The sequence below is a fragment of the Sorex araneus genome, chromosome 2, assembly GCF_027595985.1.
Source record: "Sorex araneus isolate mSorAra2 chromosome 2, mSorAra2.pri, whole genome shotgun sequence".
Taxonomy (NCBI): Eukaryota; Metazoa; Chordata; class Mammalia; order Eulipotyphla; family Soricidae; genus Sorex; species Sorex araneus.
This window is the reverse complement of record NC_073303.1, coordinates 180,099,528-180,116,303: the sequence shown is the minus strand read 5'-3', so window position 1 is coordinate 180,116,303 and position 16,776 is coordinate 180,099,528. Positions and strand designations below refer to the sequence as shown.

Genomic DNA, 16,776 nt, shown 5'->3' with positions numbered 1-16,776 from the left:
GTAGTATCTATAAAAGAAAACATGAGTTCTGAATTGCACTTCAGTTTCTATAATCCTTTAATTTATGAAAATTTCAATATAATATTTATCTCTTTTCATAGATATAGATGAAGATGATTTCCATTTGAGTAATAATATACGTACTCCTCAAGGAAAAAACCCACAAGATCTTCCCTATCAGGTAACACACGTAATTATCATTTATATGGTACTTGGTGAAAATATCTTATGAATTCTGTAATATGCTAAGTGCAGTGCATAATACCTAGAGAGCCTTGTAGATATTTTGTATTTTGTTGTTGTAGGTTGCACTATAATTGATATGCTCATGTTCCTGTGAACTGGAATATAAATGAAAAAACAGAATGATGACTTGAGTTAATAAGCCATTTTGATTAAGCAAAACATGATGCTATACAGCCCTGAGATAAGCAATTCTGAATCTGCTAAGTTAGTATACTGGGATTTTTCTCTGACAAGACCTATGCTAAGAGCTTAAAACTCTCCGGTGACTATCAATGGAGCATGTACTTTGTTTCTTTTTTTTTTTTTTTTGGTTTTTGGGTCACACCCGGCAATGCACAGGGGTTACTCCTGGCTCTTCACTCAGGAATTACTCCTGGCGGTGCTCAGGGGACCATATGGGATGCTGGGATTCGAACCAGGGTCAGCCGCGTGCAAGGCAAACGCCTTACCCACTGTGCTATCACTCCAGCCCCCTGGAGCATGTACTTTGTGTTTGTGTTTGTACGTGTGATATGAAAACATATACTGTGATTCCAGACATGACCCTTTTAAAATTATGTTAGTTAGCTCAGAAGTTCAAGATTTTTGTGGGGGGTGGGGGGAAGACCACACTTGGCAGTGCTCGGACCACCATATGGGGTGCTGGGGATCTAACCTGGGTTTATCTTTCTGGCCACATGGGATTCAATAAACTAAGAACATATCGATTTTGGGGTTTCCTAAGAATAATAACATTACGTGAGTTCATAGTAAAATAGCTGCTATTCGTCTAGAAGGGGAAAATGATATCTAGTAAGTCAGGCCAAATGAAGCATCATGGTATTTGATATTTTTTTCTGAAAGTCATGAGTTTCCCTTTTAATCATACTAATAGCTGTATTGGAATCTTAGAAATGATGATTGTAGATACAGTAGATTGATCAGTTGGCAGAGGTCACATAGTAGATCAATTGTGAGTGGCTAATTTGGCACACACACACACACACACACACACACACACACACACACACAAACCAAAAGGAGCTCTTATTCCTAAATCCAGTCTAACTCCTGAAGTGATGTACTTTCTGTAGATCATAACTTTTTGTCAGTCACCATTTCTGCTCTTCACTTTGCTGCTGCCAGTGACAAAACTGGGCTTCTCAGGGCGGGTACCTGAGGACCTATCATGTTTCATTGAAAACTCTGAAGTCAGACTGAACTCTGTCATGGTTTGGCCCCAACTAGCTGTGCAACTCTGGAAAATTAACAAATCTCTTTTCCACCTTAGTTTTATCATCTCTAAAATTAGTCTATAAAGAGCATGCATCTTAAAGCTCTCTTGACATTTAAGTGAGATATATCAGTAAAGCACTAGACTTGTGACTTATATTTGTGAGATGCTGAGAAACATTCAACAGCTGTCTGTAGTCACCAAGGATGTTCGCCCTCCCCTTCCTCCTCCTCTTACTCTTTGCGAGACTTGATGACACTTTCATAAACACAGCTGGCAGATTATCTCTGAAATATGCATTCTCATTAGGCTAAATTTTGATGACACCTCAGACACAGTATCTTAGGGAAGCTTTGTTGGATACCCAGGAAATAATAATAGTGCATCTACGGTAAGAGCTCCCCAGACATGATGTTTCATGTTGAGTTATTATTCCTTAGGATTTTAGTAGAAAACCAGAACCTTTCTTAGGAAGAAAAAACAAATGGTATAGAAATTTCTACAAGAGGGGGTTAAAGAATAATCTTAACCCTAATCTAACCTTTCTGAATGCTTAGTTGGCCAAGAAATAAACCTTCGAGGATGATTGGTAGCCACTTAGCTGTGCTAGGTAGTTTGTTGCTAAACATTAGTTGAAGAAATAGATACCTAGTAGCAAATAATCAGGAGCTATCTAACGTAGAAAATTCCCTTTTGGAATAGGGGGAAAATCTTATTTCAATCATGCAACTGATTTTTTTTCTATTTAGTAGAATAAATATTACTGTGTATTTAAAGTGATTTAAAAATAAACTCTGCATGATTGAAGAAAAGTAGAAGCAGATTACTTATATCCACTTTTTATTTAATTTGGGCCAGAGGTTTGGACCATATCCAACTGTGCTCAGGGGACTCTGTGTGGTACATTTGGGATCAAACCTAGGATTGAACCAGCCTCGGAGCAAGGCAAACACTATCTTTACTATCTCTTTGGCCCCTGAAGCAGTTTATTTTTAGAAGAAAGGGGGCCATTTTCAAATGGAAAATCAGCTCTGGTGTGAAAGACAGCCTGGCTTGTCCGTGGCATGAGACTGGAGAGGATATAAAGAAACATAATGGTTGAGTAACGGATACCCAAAGACAGTGGAACAAAGAACAAGACTGATATTTCGTAGGAAACATGCCATTTGAGGGAGTATGATTGGTCTGGGAAGACAGGATAAAACACAACTTTAGGGGCTGGAGTAATAGCACCGCGGGGTAGGGCGTTTGCCTTGCACGCGGGCACCCGGGTTCAAATCCCAGCATCCCATATGGTCCCCTGAGCACTGCCAGAGTTGATTCCTGAGGGCATGAGCCAGGAGTGACCACTGTGCATTACTGGGTGTGACCCAAAAAGCAAACAACAACAACAACAACAACAACAACAACAACCCCACAACTTTCGTTTTCTTAAGCTGTTTATTATCAAAAATAACACATATTCAGGAGCTAGAGAGATAGAACAGTAGACAGGGCTCTTGCCTTGCCGATGACCAATCCAGGTTTTACTTCTGGCATCAAATATGGTATCCTGAGCATCACCAGAAGTGATCCCTGAGCACAGAACCAGGAGTAAGCCCTGAGAACAGCTGGGTATGCTTCATCCCCCCAAAATAGTACACATTCATTATAGAACTTTCTAAAACCAACATAAAGGTTTAAAGGATTAATGAATGATACTGTTAAATGTTTTTATGTGGCTGGAAATTTTATGGAATATAATGTAAAATCAAGTACACAGGGCCGGAGCGATAACACAGCAGGTGGGGCATTTGCCTTGCATGCAGCTGACCCGGATTTGATTCTTCCATTCCTCTCGGAGAGCCTGGCAAGTTACCTAGAGTATCCCACCCGCCCACATTAAAGAGCCTGGCAAGCTAACCTTGTCGTGTCGATTATGCCCAAAACATAACAACAAGTCTCACAAGGGAGACTTTACTGGTGCCCTCTTGAGCAAATCAATGAACAACAGGATGCCAGTGATACAGTGATACAGTGAACATATATAGGATGCAAAGCATATATTTACTTATAATTTTCATAATTTTCATATGGTTACATCTACAAAATATATTTTTTAAAATTTAATTTTTTTCTTTTTATGTCACCGTGAGATACAGAGATGCAAAGCTGATTATGGTTGGCTTTCAGTCATATTGTGTTCCAACACCCATCCCTCCAGCAGTGTACATTTCCCACCACCAATGTCCCCAGTTTCCCTCCCACCACTCTCCCGCCAGGCTGTTTCTATGTCAGGCACTTTCCTTTTTTCTGTCTCTGTCTCTGTCTCTCTTTCTCCCCGCTTTGGGGCCTTATATTTTGCAATTTAGGTACTGAGAAGCTGTCCTGTTTGTTCCTTTTCCTATTTTCAGCACTTAGTTCTTACACAGTGATCATTTCCAACTCTCTTTGTCATGGCCGCCCCTTCTCTATCCAAACTGCTTTTTCCCCCAGCGTTTGAGTAGGTTTCTAACTATGGAATAATCCTTCTGGCCCTTGTTTCTACTAGCTTTGGGTATTGGTTTTATATTATGGTTTTTTCACAAAATACATTTTTAACAGCAAAGTCATCTAGAATATTGAAATATTATCTAAATCCAGTCCGAAAATACACACATTCTTGTTTCCTTTATGCTCTCAGATGAGAGAAAAAAAATCTCAGGCATTGAAGAAGATAAAAGGAATGATGCCTTAAGGGTGAGCATACCTGTTTATGTAATGCTTTCTCCAAAAGAGTCTTGTTTCCAAACATCCCCATCTATTTGGCCTGGGATAAATTTGCCCGAGATCCTGGCTCGCAGAAGTGCTGAAAGTGGAGAGTTTTGAAGCAGCAGATTCCCCAGGACTGTGATCATTATACCTAGTATAGGAACATCTTGGGGTAACTTGACTCCTAACATTTATTTTTGTATTCTTGTTCTTGTGTGTTCTTTTCTGGCAGCATTCCGTTGATGGCATAAACCTTTTGGAGCATATTGAAAAGGTTATAAAATATGCAGTAATACAGACTTTGGGCTAATATATTTTCAAAAATGTTTCATGCCTCATTTCTCACGTAAATTCTTAGGTTGCATTCAGCCTTCAGAGCGTCATTCATATTCATGATAGAAAAGAGGGATAACATTTATTACTTTCAGTGCCTGTGATATTAAGCATTGTCAAGGACCCCTACCCCAAACTGCACCAAGACATTTTCTCCTTGAGTTCCTTTAGTGAAAAAAAAGTGTTGCTGAGCGAATTATATTTTCAATAGTGTGTACATGCATACATATGCCCCCACACCCTTAGGCTCCTGTCTGTGAAAGAGATTAAAATACTAGGTGTGAGAGTATTGCACCTTAATCTAAACCAATTTCCTCCTTGATGTTCTTTTTCTATGAAGACGATAAGGTTAAGTATTTCAGTTATCAGCCTCTTTTGTGTTAGGGGTGGTCATAGGATGCAATTCTGGTCAATGAGATATGGACAGAAATGCTCTTCACTGCTAGAAAAAAAAACAAACACAGAGTTTCAATAAGGAGAAAACTCTGTATTTTACCCTTTCTTCCTTACTGGAGTTAGGGCACACAAATTTGAGTTAGCAATTGTCTCCAACCACAAGAGCAAAAGGTACAAGTTTCCCCAAAGTAGAATAAACTGGATAGTATAGAAATTCTTCAACTTTTAAAGAAATATTTGGGGGCCAGAGCGATAGAACAGCGGGTAGAGAGTTTGCCTTGCATGCAGCCAGCCCAGGTTCGATCCTCAGCATCCCATGTAGTCCCCCAAGCACTGCCAGGAGTAATTCCTGAGTGCAAAGCCAGGAGTAATCCCTGAGCTTCTCTGGGTGTGATCCAAAAGCAAACATAAATAAATAAATAAAAAATTAAAGAAATATTTATACTCCATTCCCATATGCAATTTATATTTTAACCAACCAGTTATTTGAGTTTCCTTCTTTTTATCTCATCTCTCATACTTGTTCCTTTTCATGGTGATAAGATCCATTTTGACCGGTGTGAGCTGATACCTCGTTGTTCTGATTTGCATGACCCTAAAAATAAAAGCTGATGAGACAGGGCTTCACACATTTATTTTGCCCTCTGTATGCCTTCTCTCTGATTATGTGACGTTTTGAAGCCAACTTTGTTAGGTTTTTTGTTTGTTTGTTTTTATTTACTCTTTATATAGTTTGACTAATTGAACATTAATCCCTTATTGGATGTAGGATTTACAAATATATCTTCTCTCATTCATTAGCACTGCACTGTAGCACTGTCATCCCATGGTTCACCGATTTGCTCAAGCGGGCACCAGTGATGTCTCCATTGTGAGACTTGTTGTTACTGTTTTTGTCATATAGAATACGGCCACGGGTAGTTTGCCAGGCTCTGCTGTGCTTGCAGGATACTCTCGGTAGTTTATTGGGCTTTCAGGAGGGGCAGAGGAATGGAACAAGGAAAATCATGCAAAGCAAATGCCCTACCTCCAGCCCCTCTCATTCATTAACATGTCTTTTCACTCTGATACTGGCTTCTTTCATTGTATAGGAGCTTTTTAATTTGATTTTGGCTCGATTGTTTAGTTTTCCGCTTACTTCCCTTGCTGCAGTTGTGTCCTTACAGATATCTTAAGCAATGATAATGAAAAAGGAGGCCTCAGTTTACTCTTGCCATCAAAAGGGGAGTCCACAGTTTGCCCGAACCAGCAGTTTCGTTTTTTCCCTATTGACCTTTCACACCTAATCCTCATCTTTAACAATCCTGGAGTTCCCCAGGACCATATTATTCTGTCCCAGAACTAGGAATCACAAGTCTAAGATAATGAACAATATCGTAGGCAGGTGACCAGAAAGACAAACCAGCCCAACCACCCCATAGATTCCCTGCATTCTCTGTTGCACAAAGACCTGATTTTCCTATATAAAAATCTCACAAAAGAGCCATAGTTAATTTAGTCCTATACTAAGTTTCTCACTTGGGGAGCTCCTTTTCTTTTCTCTTCTTTCCTATCAATGTTTCTACTTTCCAATTGAGTCTGAGCATTTTTATTATTCAATGTTTTCATTCTTGAGTGGGAATCTCGAACGAAAACAGAGGCACCCCCCCCCACACACACTCTGCCACTTCTGCCTCAATGGCATCAATATGAAGCAGCTTATTGTCTTTTATTTCTTTTAAACATTTCATGATTTAGGTTTTTACAGTCTTAATCCACGCTGAATTAATTTTGTGTGTAGTGTTAGAAAGTGGTCGTTTCATTCTTCAGCATATGGTGATTTTCCTAGTCCCATTTATTGAAAAGTCATCCCTTTGTTCCTTTGTATTCTCTTGGCTCTTTTGTCATAAATTAGTTGTTCATAATTTTGTGAGACTATATCAAAGCTTCCAGTTTTGTTCTATTGATCAGTGTGTCTGTTTAATTCCCTGCTATTTTATTCAGTGCTGTTTTGCTTGGTTTGATAGGATCATTTGAAGTCTGGAAGCATGATATCACCTTTTTTCCTTTTTGTTCTTTTCTCTTAACCTAGTTTCTGTCTGTGAGGTCCTTTGTAGTTCTAATACATTTTCTGATTTGCCCTATTTGTCAAGAATTCTTTTGGAATTTTAACAAAGATTGCACTGAATCTGCATATTTCTGTAGATAATGTAGCTATTTTTTATCAATGTTAATTTTTACAACCAACAGTGTAGACTATCCATTTTCCTGTGTCTTTTATTTATTTGGAAAGTGGTTCCTTCTTTATAAAATATTTTGTTTTCTTGGGGTATCGTTTTCCATTCCCTCACTTTAAATCTTTGTCTTGGTAATTTAAGTAGTCTCTTGTAGGCAACATAAAGTTGAGTTTGTTTTATAATTCATCTGGCCACTGGATCTTTATTTGTTGAGTTCAGGGTGTTAGTTTCTGTTTTTCATTTTGGGTGGTTATTGTATATGATAATGTGTTCCTGACATCTTTTCTTATGTTTTCTGATTCTGTCTATTGCTTATTCAATTTTTGGATACTTTTTTCCGTTAGACAAAAGAACTTCTTTTGTCATTTCTTTTTATAAAGTTCTCATGAAATATTCCTTAAGTTTTTGTTTGTTTTGGAAAGCCATTATTAATCTCTGCACTGTAGCACTGTCATCCTGTTGTTCATTGATTTTCTCGAACAGGCACCAGTAACATCTCCATTGTGAGACTTGTTGTGACTGTTTTTGGCATATAGAAATATCTGAAAAATAATTCTGAAGATTGGAATATTCTTGACTGGCAGTTTTGAGGGGAGGAGAGCGAGAAGGGTGTGTGTGTGTGTGTGTGTGTGTGTCTGTGTGTTTGGCAAAGCCATTATTTAAATTGTTAACCTTTATTTTATAGTAGCAACAAAATTATTGTTTTATACTTGCAATACTGCTACATCATGCCACATAACAGACTACAGAACCCCTCTACCATTATTCTAAAGCCTGTCTACCCCCTACCCACAAGTCTCAGCCATTTTTTTCTATTTTATTGAATATTTTAAATATACTATCCCATGTTCAGTTAGCCTGTAGGGTTTGAGCAGAAAAGTTTGATGGCATCTTTATGTGGATACCTTTAGATGTTTTAAAACTTTTTTTATCTAATTAAATTTGCTGTTCTTTGTCTTAAAGTCTTAATAGTTTTGCTAATTTGTTTCTTATTGTAGGTCTCCTTGTATTTTGACAATCAGATGTTCTGTTACCTTCTTAGACTTGTATATTAAATTTCTTCCCTGGGCTTGAAAAGTTATCAGGCATAATTTACCTAACTAATCTCTCTGTTCTTCCCCACTCTTCATTTTCTGGGCTATCCATTATTTTTGTCACTTTTCCTAACAACACTGAATATCCCTCTGTTCACGATCACACGATCACGAAATCCCGTTAATCGTCGATTTCTCCAGCGGGCTCAGTAACTTCTCATTCGTCCTTTTCCTGAGATCTTAGAAGTCTATCTTGACTCGGCCCTCCCAATGATGTCACACTGGAGGCTCAGGAGAATGAGATCCAACTTGTTACTGGATTTAGCATATGAATACACCTTGGGAAGCTTACAAGGCTGTCCCATGTGGGCAGGAAACTCTCAGAAGTTTGCCAATTTCTCCCAGAGGGAGAAGCAGGCTACAAGATATGAGGCCGCTTCGTGGCCGCGAGCTTCTGGGAGCTTGCTTTTAAGTCTCTGGACATTGACAGTTGATGGGATTACACACACCTGGGTTCCTCTGCCGGTACCTTCATGTGGAGGTCTGTCTGAACGTGTGGAGAGGGGTCTCGAGCATGACTGTAGCTAGGTTTCGGTGGTCTTCGGCTGCCGGGAACTCTGCTTGGGGTGAGGAGGAAAGCTGGAGCCCATCTCCTCTGAGGGGTCCCGGGGAAGATAGCCAGGCATGCGGGCAAGAGACTCTCTGCCATCCCTCTGTTATTCATGATTTTTTATATCTTTCATCTCTCTCTTATTCTATATAAATCTTTTCTGGATTTTTATGTTTAAGTTGGCTCATCTCTTTCTGCATTGAGTTTCTTCTATGTCTATATTTGTTTCTGGCAGATATGATCTCCTTCATACCTTGAATCTATTAGAGTTTTAGTTTTAGCTTCAATCTTTTCTTAGTGCTTATTAATTTTATCCCTGAGTTCATTGCATTGCCTTTCTGAGCGTTCTTGTATCTCTATTAAGTTTCTTTATAAAAGCTAACTTGAACTCTCTATTCACTGTCACCTTATCACTGTCATCCCGTTGTTCATCGATTTGCTCAAGCGGGCACCAGTAACGTCTCCATTGTGAGACTTGTTGTTACAGTTTTTGGCATACAGAACACACCACGGGGAGCTTGCCAGGCTCTGCTATGCGGGCGGGATACTCTCAGTAGCTTGCTGGACTCTCTGAGAGGGATGGAGGAATCGAACCTGGGGTCGGCCACATGCAAGGCAAACGCCCTACCCGCTGTGCTATCACTCCAGCTTGAACAAAGCCAGGTTGGCCAAAACACCAAAAAGAAAACCTTCCTATCAAGTAGAGTTCCACAGACGCAGAAATTTCCCTCTATGTAAGTCCTAAAAGGGTCCTTTATTCCCTTTAAAATTTGGCTTGTCTTCCTTTGTGGGGAGATACTGTATTTTAACTCCCCATCCCCCAATTTCTTGGTTGTTCAGTGGTCTGAACCAACACTAGAAATAACAGTGCCAGCGAAAGGTCACTTTGAGCCTTTTGTTTTGGTTTTTGTTTGGGGGCCACACCTGGCGGTGCTCAGGGGCTATTCCTGGCTTTGAACTCTTGCAATTACTGCTGATAGGATTCCAGAGACCAAACCCTGGTCTGCCACATGCTAGGCAAACACTCTTTTCTTTCTTTCCTTAAAATTTGAACCTTTCAATAGTAAGGTTAAAAAAAGGTGAAATGAACTTTATGGTACCTAGTTTACCCAGAGTATCTTGAATGTACGCATTTTTTTTCCCCAAAATTTATTCTTGTTTCTCTGTGTTTCTTGTTTTGTTGCGGGCCATACCCAGCAGTGCTCAGGGACTCCTAGCAGTGCTTGGGGGACCATATGTGGTGCCAGGAATCGAACCCACGTTGGCCGCGTGCAAGGCCAGCACCTACCCGCTGTCCTATGGCTCCCACCTCTACATTCCAGTGTTTTAAACTCCAAACATGAATTTGAAGTAGTGGTATGTCAGATGCTCTCGGCCACCATGGGTCTTCTGGTGGTTACTTGTAATTTCCGGTACCTTGTATCCAGTGACCTCCCCACCTCCCTTCAACCATCACCGCTGTTGCAGTGACACAGGAGTCCCCCCCAACACCACACCATGGGGCTTTCTGTGCTCAACAGGTTTGCACTCGGATGGTTGTGAAGTTGCCTTGGGTATTGGCTGTGACTTGGCAGAGGTCACAGTTCCCAGCCGGGGCATTTGATCCTGGTTCCAGTACAGTCAGAAATTGTTGGCTCAGGTGGCAGAGTTGCCAGGATTGTGCTCCATGCCTGGGGGACGCTGGGGATTGGGATTCATGGCCTTTGGCCTTTAAAGTCAGGCACTCAGCCCTCCACGATTGCTTGAAGGCTGGGACTAATCCTTTCGAACAGTCTGGGAATAAGGGACCTCAGAAGTGAACTCTCTATTAGGGAATATAATTCCATATCATTCAGTTTGGTTTTGGACAGTTCACTCCTTGTGATGTTATGTTACCTTGAAATTTCAAATGCACTGGTAGCATATTACTCTTTCTGCCCATTTACTTGTCTGCCATCTCTTAAGAAAATAATTTACTCACTACGTTTACAAAAATTACAAATGTTAAAGCCCTGTGATTTAGAGCTATTCAGGTATACAGTGTTCCAGCAACAATCTATTACCAGTGTCAACTTACTTCCACCAGTGTTTCTGAAGTCCCCTCTTACTTGTCAGCCTTTTTTTTTTTTCTTTTTGGGTCACACCTGGTGATGTGCAGGGATTATTTCTGGCTCTGCACTCAGGAATTACTCCTGGTGGTGCTCAAGGGACCATATTGGATGCTGGGAACCGAACCTGGGTTGACCTCGTGCAAGGCAAACGCCCTACCCGCTGTGCTACCGCTCCAGCCTTCCAGCCTGCCTTTTTGAAAGACACATGTTTAAGTTTGGTTGTTGTCCTTTGGTTCTTATAGTGTTGTTGGTTTGGTAGTTTAGATATCCACTCGTACCACACCTCTACATCACCAATGTGCCTATAGCCCCTTGCTCTCTTACCTTTTATCCATCTCTTCTTATTCCCTTTCCAAGCCCCTGATTTCTTTCCTTCCCTGTTCTCATTTTAGATTCCTCAATGTATGTTTTAAAAATTTCTCTCAGCGGTTTAGAATTTTGCTGCTACATTTTTTCGTTTCCAGCAGGTGGTGCTATAACGTGATGAGGATCAGGATGGTGCCGGTTACTGCCACTCATTCATTGCTCTAGGGGCTCCAGAAAGAGGGTTGTGGGCACACTGCTTCTATATCAGGTGGGAAGAGCATGGCATACTCACTAATACTGTAGCAGTACTCAGGGTTCTCATTCTGGCCCGGTTCACAAGTGCAGACTCAATACTATCCCTACATTTTGGGGTCTCACATCTAAGTTCCTGTTGTCCATTAAGTGTATTTCACAGACCTGTCGTAGATCCTGAGTGGGGGGAGGAAAGCGATGATAGTCAACAGTGCTTTCTCTATGTTCCTCCTCACTTGGCCTATTTGGGGTACCTCAGCTCCTCCATGTTAAGCTTTACCTGGACCAAGGATATGGATCGCCACAAAATTTCCTAACAACTCTCCCCTCCCTGGGACCTTTGTTAGGGCTGCCAGACCTACCATTTCTAACCCTTTGAGATCACCACCTCCATGCCTCTCTTTCCACCAACCTGGATGCGGATGCTTCTGTCTTCACAGAGTTACTTCTTAGGCTGTTTGTGATGGTCTCTGAAATACAGGAGGTCTCCTCCAGAAGTTCTTCTTGCTTTAGGATTCTTCGGGAGTGTACATGTACCAAATAATTGTTAATAGCTTCTTTTTATATATATAGGAAGACCAAAGCATAAGAAACTACTATACTGACATCTTAGTGATGTTACTCTGGCAAGTCATTAGTATTATGAATACAAGTAAACTCCAAGCCTTCTCCGTAATTCTCTTGCAGACTGGTTTTGGAGAACATTCGAGCTAACTCGTACAACTTGATTTGAATGTTGTTTCAGCAGATGTAATATTGGAGGAGTCTGCTGTCCATAGTGCCTTCAACACATCACATTTCTTTTTATATACAGGCATGAAATAATAATTTTAAAATACATGCATTCATTGTTTTCTATTCCCAAAGATATGTTAATACTCTTTCCATAATAGGAACTGTCTCAAAAATAGTTTGGTTTTTCTTAAACCTAAGTTATCACATTTATGCTAGGTAGGCAGAGGTAATGGAAAGATACTATTTAAATACAATTTCTGTACCCTGAAAAACACCCTTGCTGTTTCCCATTTCTTTTAAGCTGGTAATAACTAATTAAATATCAAAGAACTGGGGTGCTTTGCTGTATTCATTGATGGCTCAATGAATACAAAAAGGGCTTCTGGGTGAAAATAAAATGTTATACATTTGGAAGGACTAGGAAACAACCTAATTAGAAACAGGATCCAAAGAATTTTATTTAATATTTAATATTTATTTAATATTTATTTAACCTAATGTCTTTGAACTTCATCTAGCAACTATGAATTTCTATAATCCAACTCCTCATTGTATAGAAACAGGGACAAGAAATGGCTTGAACCTGTTCATACTACTAGTTATGAAGCAGAATATCAAAGCAGAGCAGTCACTTACTTAGCTGCAGACTAGGACTGGGTTGTCCTAAAAACCGGTCAAAACCGGGTTTTGATGGAAAAATTTTAATTTATTGTATATCTTACATTATTAGTCCTATAAACATATCACTGCAATAGCACAGCGGTAGGACGTTCACCTTTTATGCGGCCAACCCGTGTTCGATTCCTCCACCCCTCTCGGAGAGCCCAGCAAGCTACCAAGAGTATTGTGCCCACACGGCAGAGCCTGGCAAGCTACCCATGGCATATTCAATATGCCAAAAACAGTAACAATAAGTCTCACAATGAGAGATGTTACTGGTGCCCGCTCTAACAAATCGATGAGCAATGGGATGACAGTGACAGTGACAGTGATAAACATATCACAAACAAGGTTTGTAGTTTTTCTACATAATTTCCTCTAATTTAGCTCCTCTTATTGGTGGAAATTCAAGTTGATTAATACTTTGTATACTGAATCTTAAATTTGATTGGTGACATTTTTAGATCAGCAAGGAGTGTACCCATATAGAGAAATATTTTTATGCATGGTTCTAGAAACCTTTTGAAATTTTAGAACCCAGCATATTACAGAGACATTTTGCTTTTGTGTCCCCTTAAGGTTAATGCATCCATATTTTGTGAAATGATAAAAATATTCACAATTTGTAAATGACTAGGCCAGAGAGGTAGTACAGCAGGTAAGACACTTACCTTGCATGCAGTTGACCCAGGTTTCATCCCCAATGTGACATCCTGTCCTCAGAGACCTGCCAGAAGTGACCCCTGAGCACAGAGCCAGGAATAACCCCTCAGCACAGCCAGGTGTTGCTAAACCCTTACCTCCAAAAGGAAATAATTACACTTTCTTTTTATTTTTGTTTGTTGTTTGTCCATGCCTAGTTCTGCACTCAGGGATCACTCCTAGACATGCTCAAGGAACCATATTGGGTGCCAAGGATCAACTGAGATCAGCAGTTTGTGCAAAGCTAGTGCCTTACCTGCTCTACTATCTCTCCAGGCTCCAATCACATCATTAGGTCTTATGTTATGTATTTTCCCCAAATAAAAGTTACAGGTTGATTTAGAACCATAAAATATATTACAATTGATTTTAGATTATAAAGTAAATAAATGTACTCTGAAGGTACTAAGAATGGCATGGGGGGGCACGGAGAAACCACAGTGGCAGCCACAGAATTGCCACCTTCCCCGGCCGGGCCGAGTCACAGTGCCATCGGACAGAGCTGTGGCAGCAGTGCGTGCAGTGGCTCATCCACTGTGGGCTGCTGTCAGCCAAGCACCGGGTGACCTGGGACTCGATGCAGGTGTTTGACCCAGCACAGACCATCTGCGATAGGGTCCTGCTCTGCCAGCTGCTCAACAACCTCCGGGCGCACTCCATCAAACTCAAGGAGATCAACCTGAGGCCACACATGTCCCAGGTGCTGCCTGGAGATGCAGGCAGATGGGTGTGTGTCAGTGTGCAGATCATTACAGCATGCCAGTCGACCAAAAGCTTACATTCAGTAGACTGGGAACACATGTAAAGGCTATTAGAGGCCGTGCCAAAAGTCTCCGTCCCTCTCGGAGAGCCCAGCAAGCAGCAGAGAGTATCCCACCTGCACCACGAGCCTGGCAAGCTACCCCTGGCATACTCTATATGCCAAAAGCAGTAACAACAATGGTCCTCTTTCCCCTGATCCTGAAAGGGGAATACGCCATCAGGCTACACTAGCATGCAGCAGGGATGAATGGAGACGTTACTGGTGCCCGATGAAGCAAATCGATAAACAATGGGATGACAGTGATAAAGTGGTATTACAGAAAGATTTTACTTCTGTGTCCCCTTAAGGTTAATGTATCCACATTTTATCTCTGACTTTTTATTCCTGCATCATCCAGCTTGGTAAGGTGGGAACATTAAAAGAATGATCGCAAGCCTTGCATCAATAAGCAAAGAATATGGCTGGACCACCCAGGTAGAATTAGGGTGAGATAATCATGAGTTAGTTGCAACTTCCTTATACCATGGAGTCTGTGAATACCTAATCTGATGCAATCTCTCTAGTTAATAACCATCACATTTTATTAACACTTTTCAGATGACACGTATTTTTGACCAATTGTTCAGTTCACATATCTATCTTGAGTATACCAAAGACCAGATGTGAGAGACACAAAATGACTCTGAAATCTCAGAGATCTCACATTGCTTCCATTGGAGAGGACAGAACAAAGACAGATGACCTTCTTTTGTTTCCTTTTTAAAACCACTCATATTAAGCAATTTGCATCAGATAGCAGATGAAATGCCCTATTTTCTTTGTATCTCCCTCAGATTAGGCGCTCAGCAAATGTATGTTATATTAATAAATATGAATATATTCCCTGTCTTTACTTAATTCATGTAATGATATTTTTAATTGGGTCAGATCTATTATAAGTACTGTCCCAGTCTTAATTTAATACACTTTTAATTTATTTTCAGTGAGGTTTTATGTATGTTTTAGATGTTCATCATGGAAATCAAATGGGCATGTTCACAAGAGAAAGTATAATTCTGTCTTTGCCCCTGTGCCCAAACTTATCCATTCTTTTTCTCTGTCCATTCTGGTAAACACTAATTTGTCTTGCAGTAGAAAACTGTGTTTATAAATATCCCTTTTGTTCTCTCTACTTAACACATCTGATCAAATTGTATGGTATTTGTCTTTCTCTAGGACCATCTAAAACTGAAAAAAATTCAATTTTATAATATCTAACATTAATATTGAATTTTTCCACCAATAATTTCATCAATGAAAGTGAATTACTTCCAGATTATCTTGTAGTTAGTTATAGTTTCAAGAAAGTAGTGAAACAAACCTCAAAGATAAAACTTGTTTTCATTGATTGATTCTAGTTTTATTATTTTATTTTGTTTTATTATTTTTCCTTGAGTTACTAAATATAAATTGGTCATGTGACCAATTATCCATTCAAATATTTTAGATCAGAAATAGAATCTCATCATGTTTTCTACAGGGAGAGAATAATAGAGATAATTTTGCAATTTTTATTATTTCACCATTTAAATCTAGTCCTTTTTTTTTACTACAAATTAACTTTGTCCAGTTCCTGTGTTCTTTTCTTTTCTTTTTTTTTTTAAGAATTTTATTTTATTGAATCACCATGTGGAAAATTACAATGCTTTCAGGCTTAAGTCTCAGTTATACAATGCTGGAACAACCATCCCTTCACCAGTGCCCATATCCAAGTACCAAAAAAAAAAAGCACACCTCCCATTCCACCCCTCTGCACACCCCTCCCCCCACCATGTAACTGATAAATTTTACTTTACTTTCTATTTACTGTGGTTACATTCAATATTTCAACACAAACTTCACTATTATTCTTAGGAGTACCCCACTAGTCAGACCTGTTGTGAAGAGATATGCGGCCGCTCGGTTTTGGATTTCTGTACTTTAGCAACTAAGTCCAGGGAGATTTCTTCCAGATATTGGATCATTGCAAGCTTGTAAACCCCATCTGTGGTCCTCATAATATGGCGGTCACCACGCCCTTCACCTCTGGCAAGGAAGAGGCGAGAGAGAGAAATACCTTTCCCCTCCTGGGCGGGCATGGGGCCACGGCTTAGTTCTCAGTCTGGAGACATTATGCGAGGAGCTGCCCATGCCAAAAAATTTAGCTGGCGTCTGGAGTCATGCTCATGCAGCTGCGGAGAGGCCACACACATGTGCAGCCCCCGGGATCACATCTTGGCGCCCTGTGTTCTTTTCTTTAATGTCTCCAAATTCACAATAGAAAGATTCAGTATTTCTTCCTTACCTGGAAGGGCAAAACTTTGATTATTAACAAGAGAGTCTCTAGCCCGCATGCCTGGCTGTCTTCCCTAGGGCCCCGCGAAGGGGATGGGCTCCAGCTTTCCTTCCCACCCTGAGCAGAGCTCCCTCGGCCGCAGACCTCCGGAGCCTTAGCCACAGCCATGCTCAAGG

General features: G+C 40.3%; 1 protein-coding gene across 1 annotated transcript in view; it reads left to right on the top strand.

Annotated features, from left to right (window-relative positions):
* SAMSN1 (SAM domain, SH3 domain and nuclear localization signals 1) overlaps positions 1-16,776 on the top strand; it is a 176,813-nt gene that overhangs the window by 48,137 nt on the left and 111,900 nt on the right. The window contains exons 6-8 of the mRNA XM_055129040.1: positions 102-190; positions 8,803-8,816; positions 12,279-12,336. Coding sequence (XP_054985015.1) covers positions 102-190; positions 8,803-8,816; positions 12,279-12,336 — 161 coding nt within the window. The remainder of the gene's footprint in view (positions 1-101; positions 191-8,802; positions 8,817-12,278; positions 12,337-16,776) is intronic.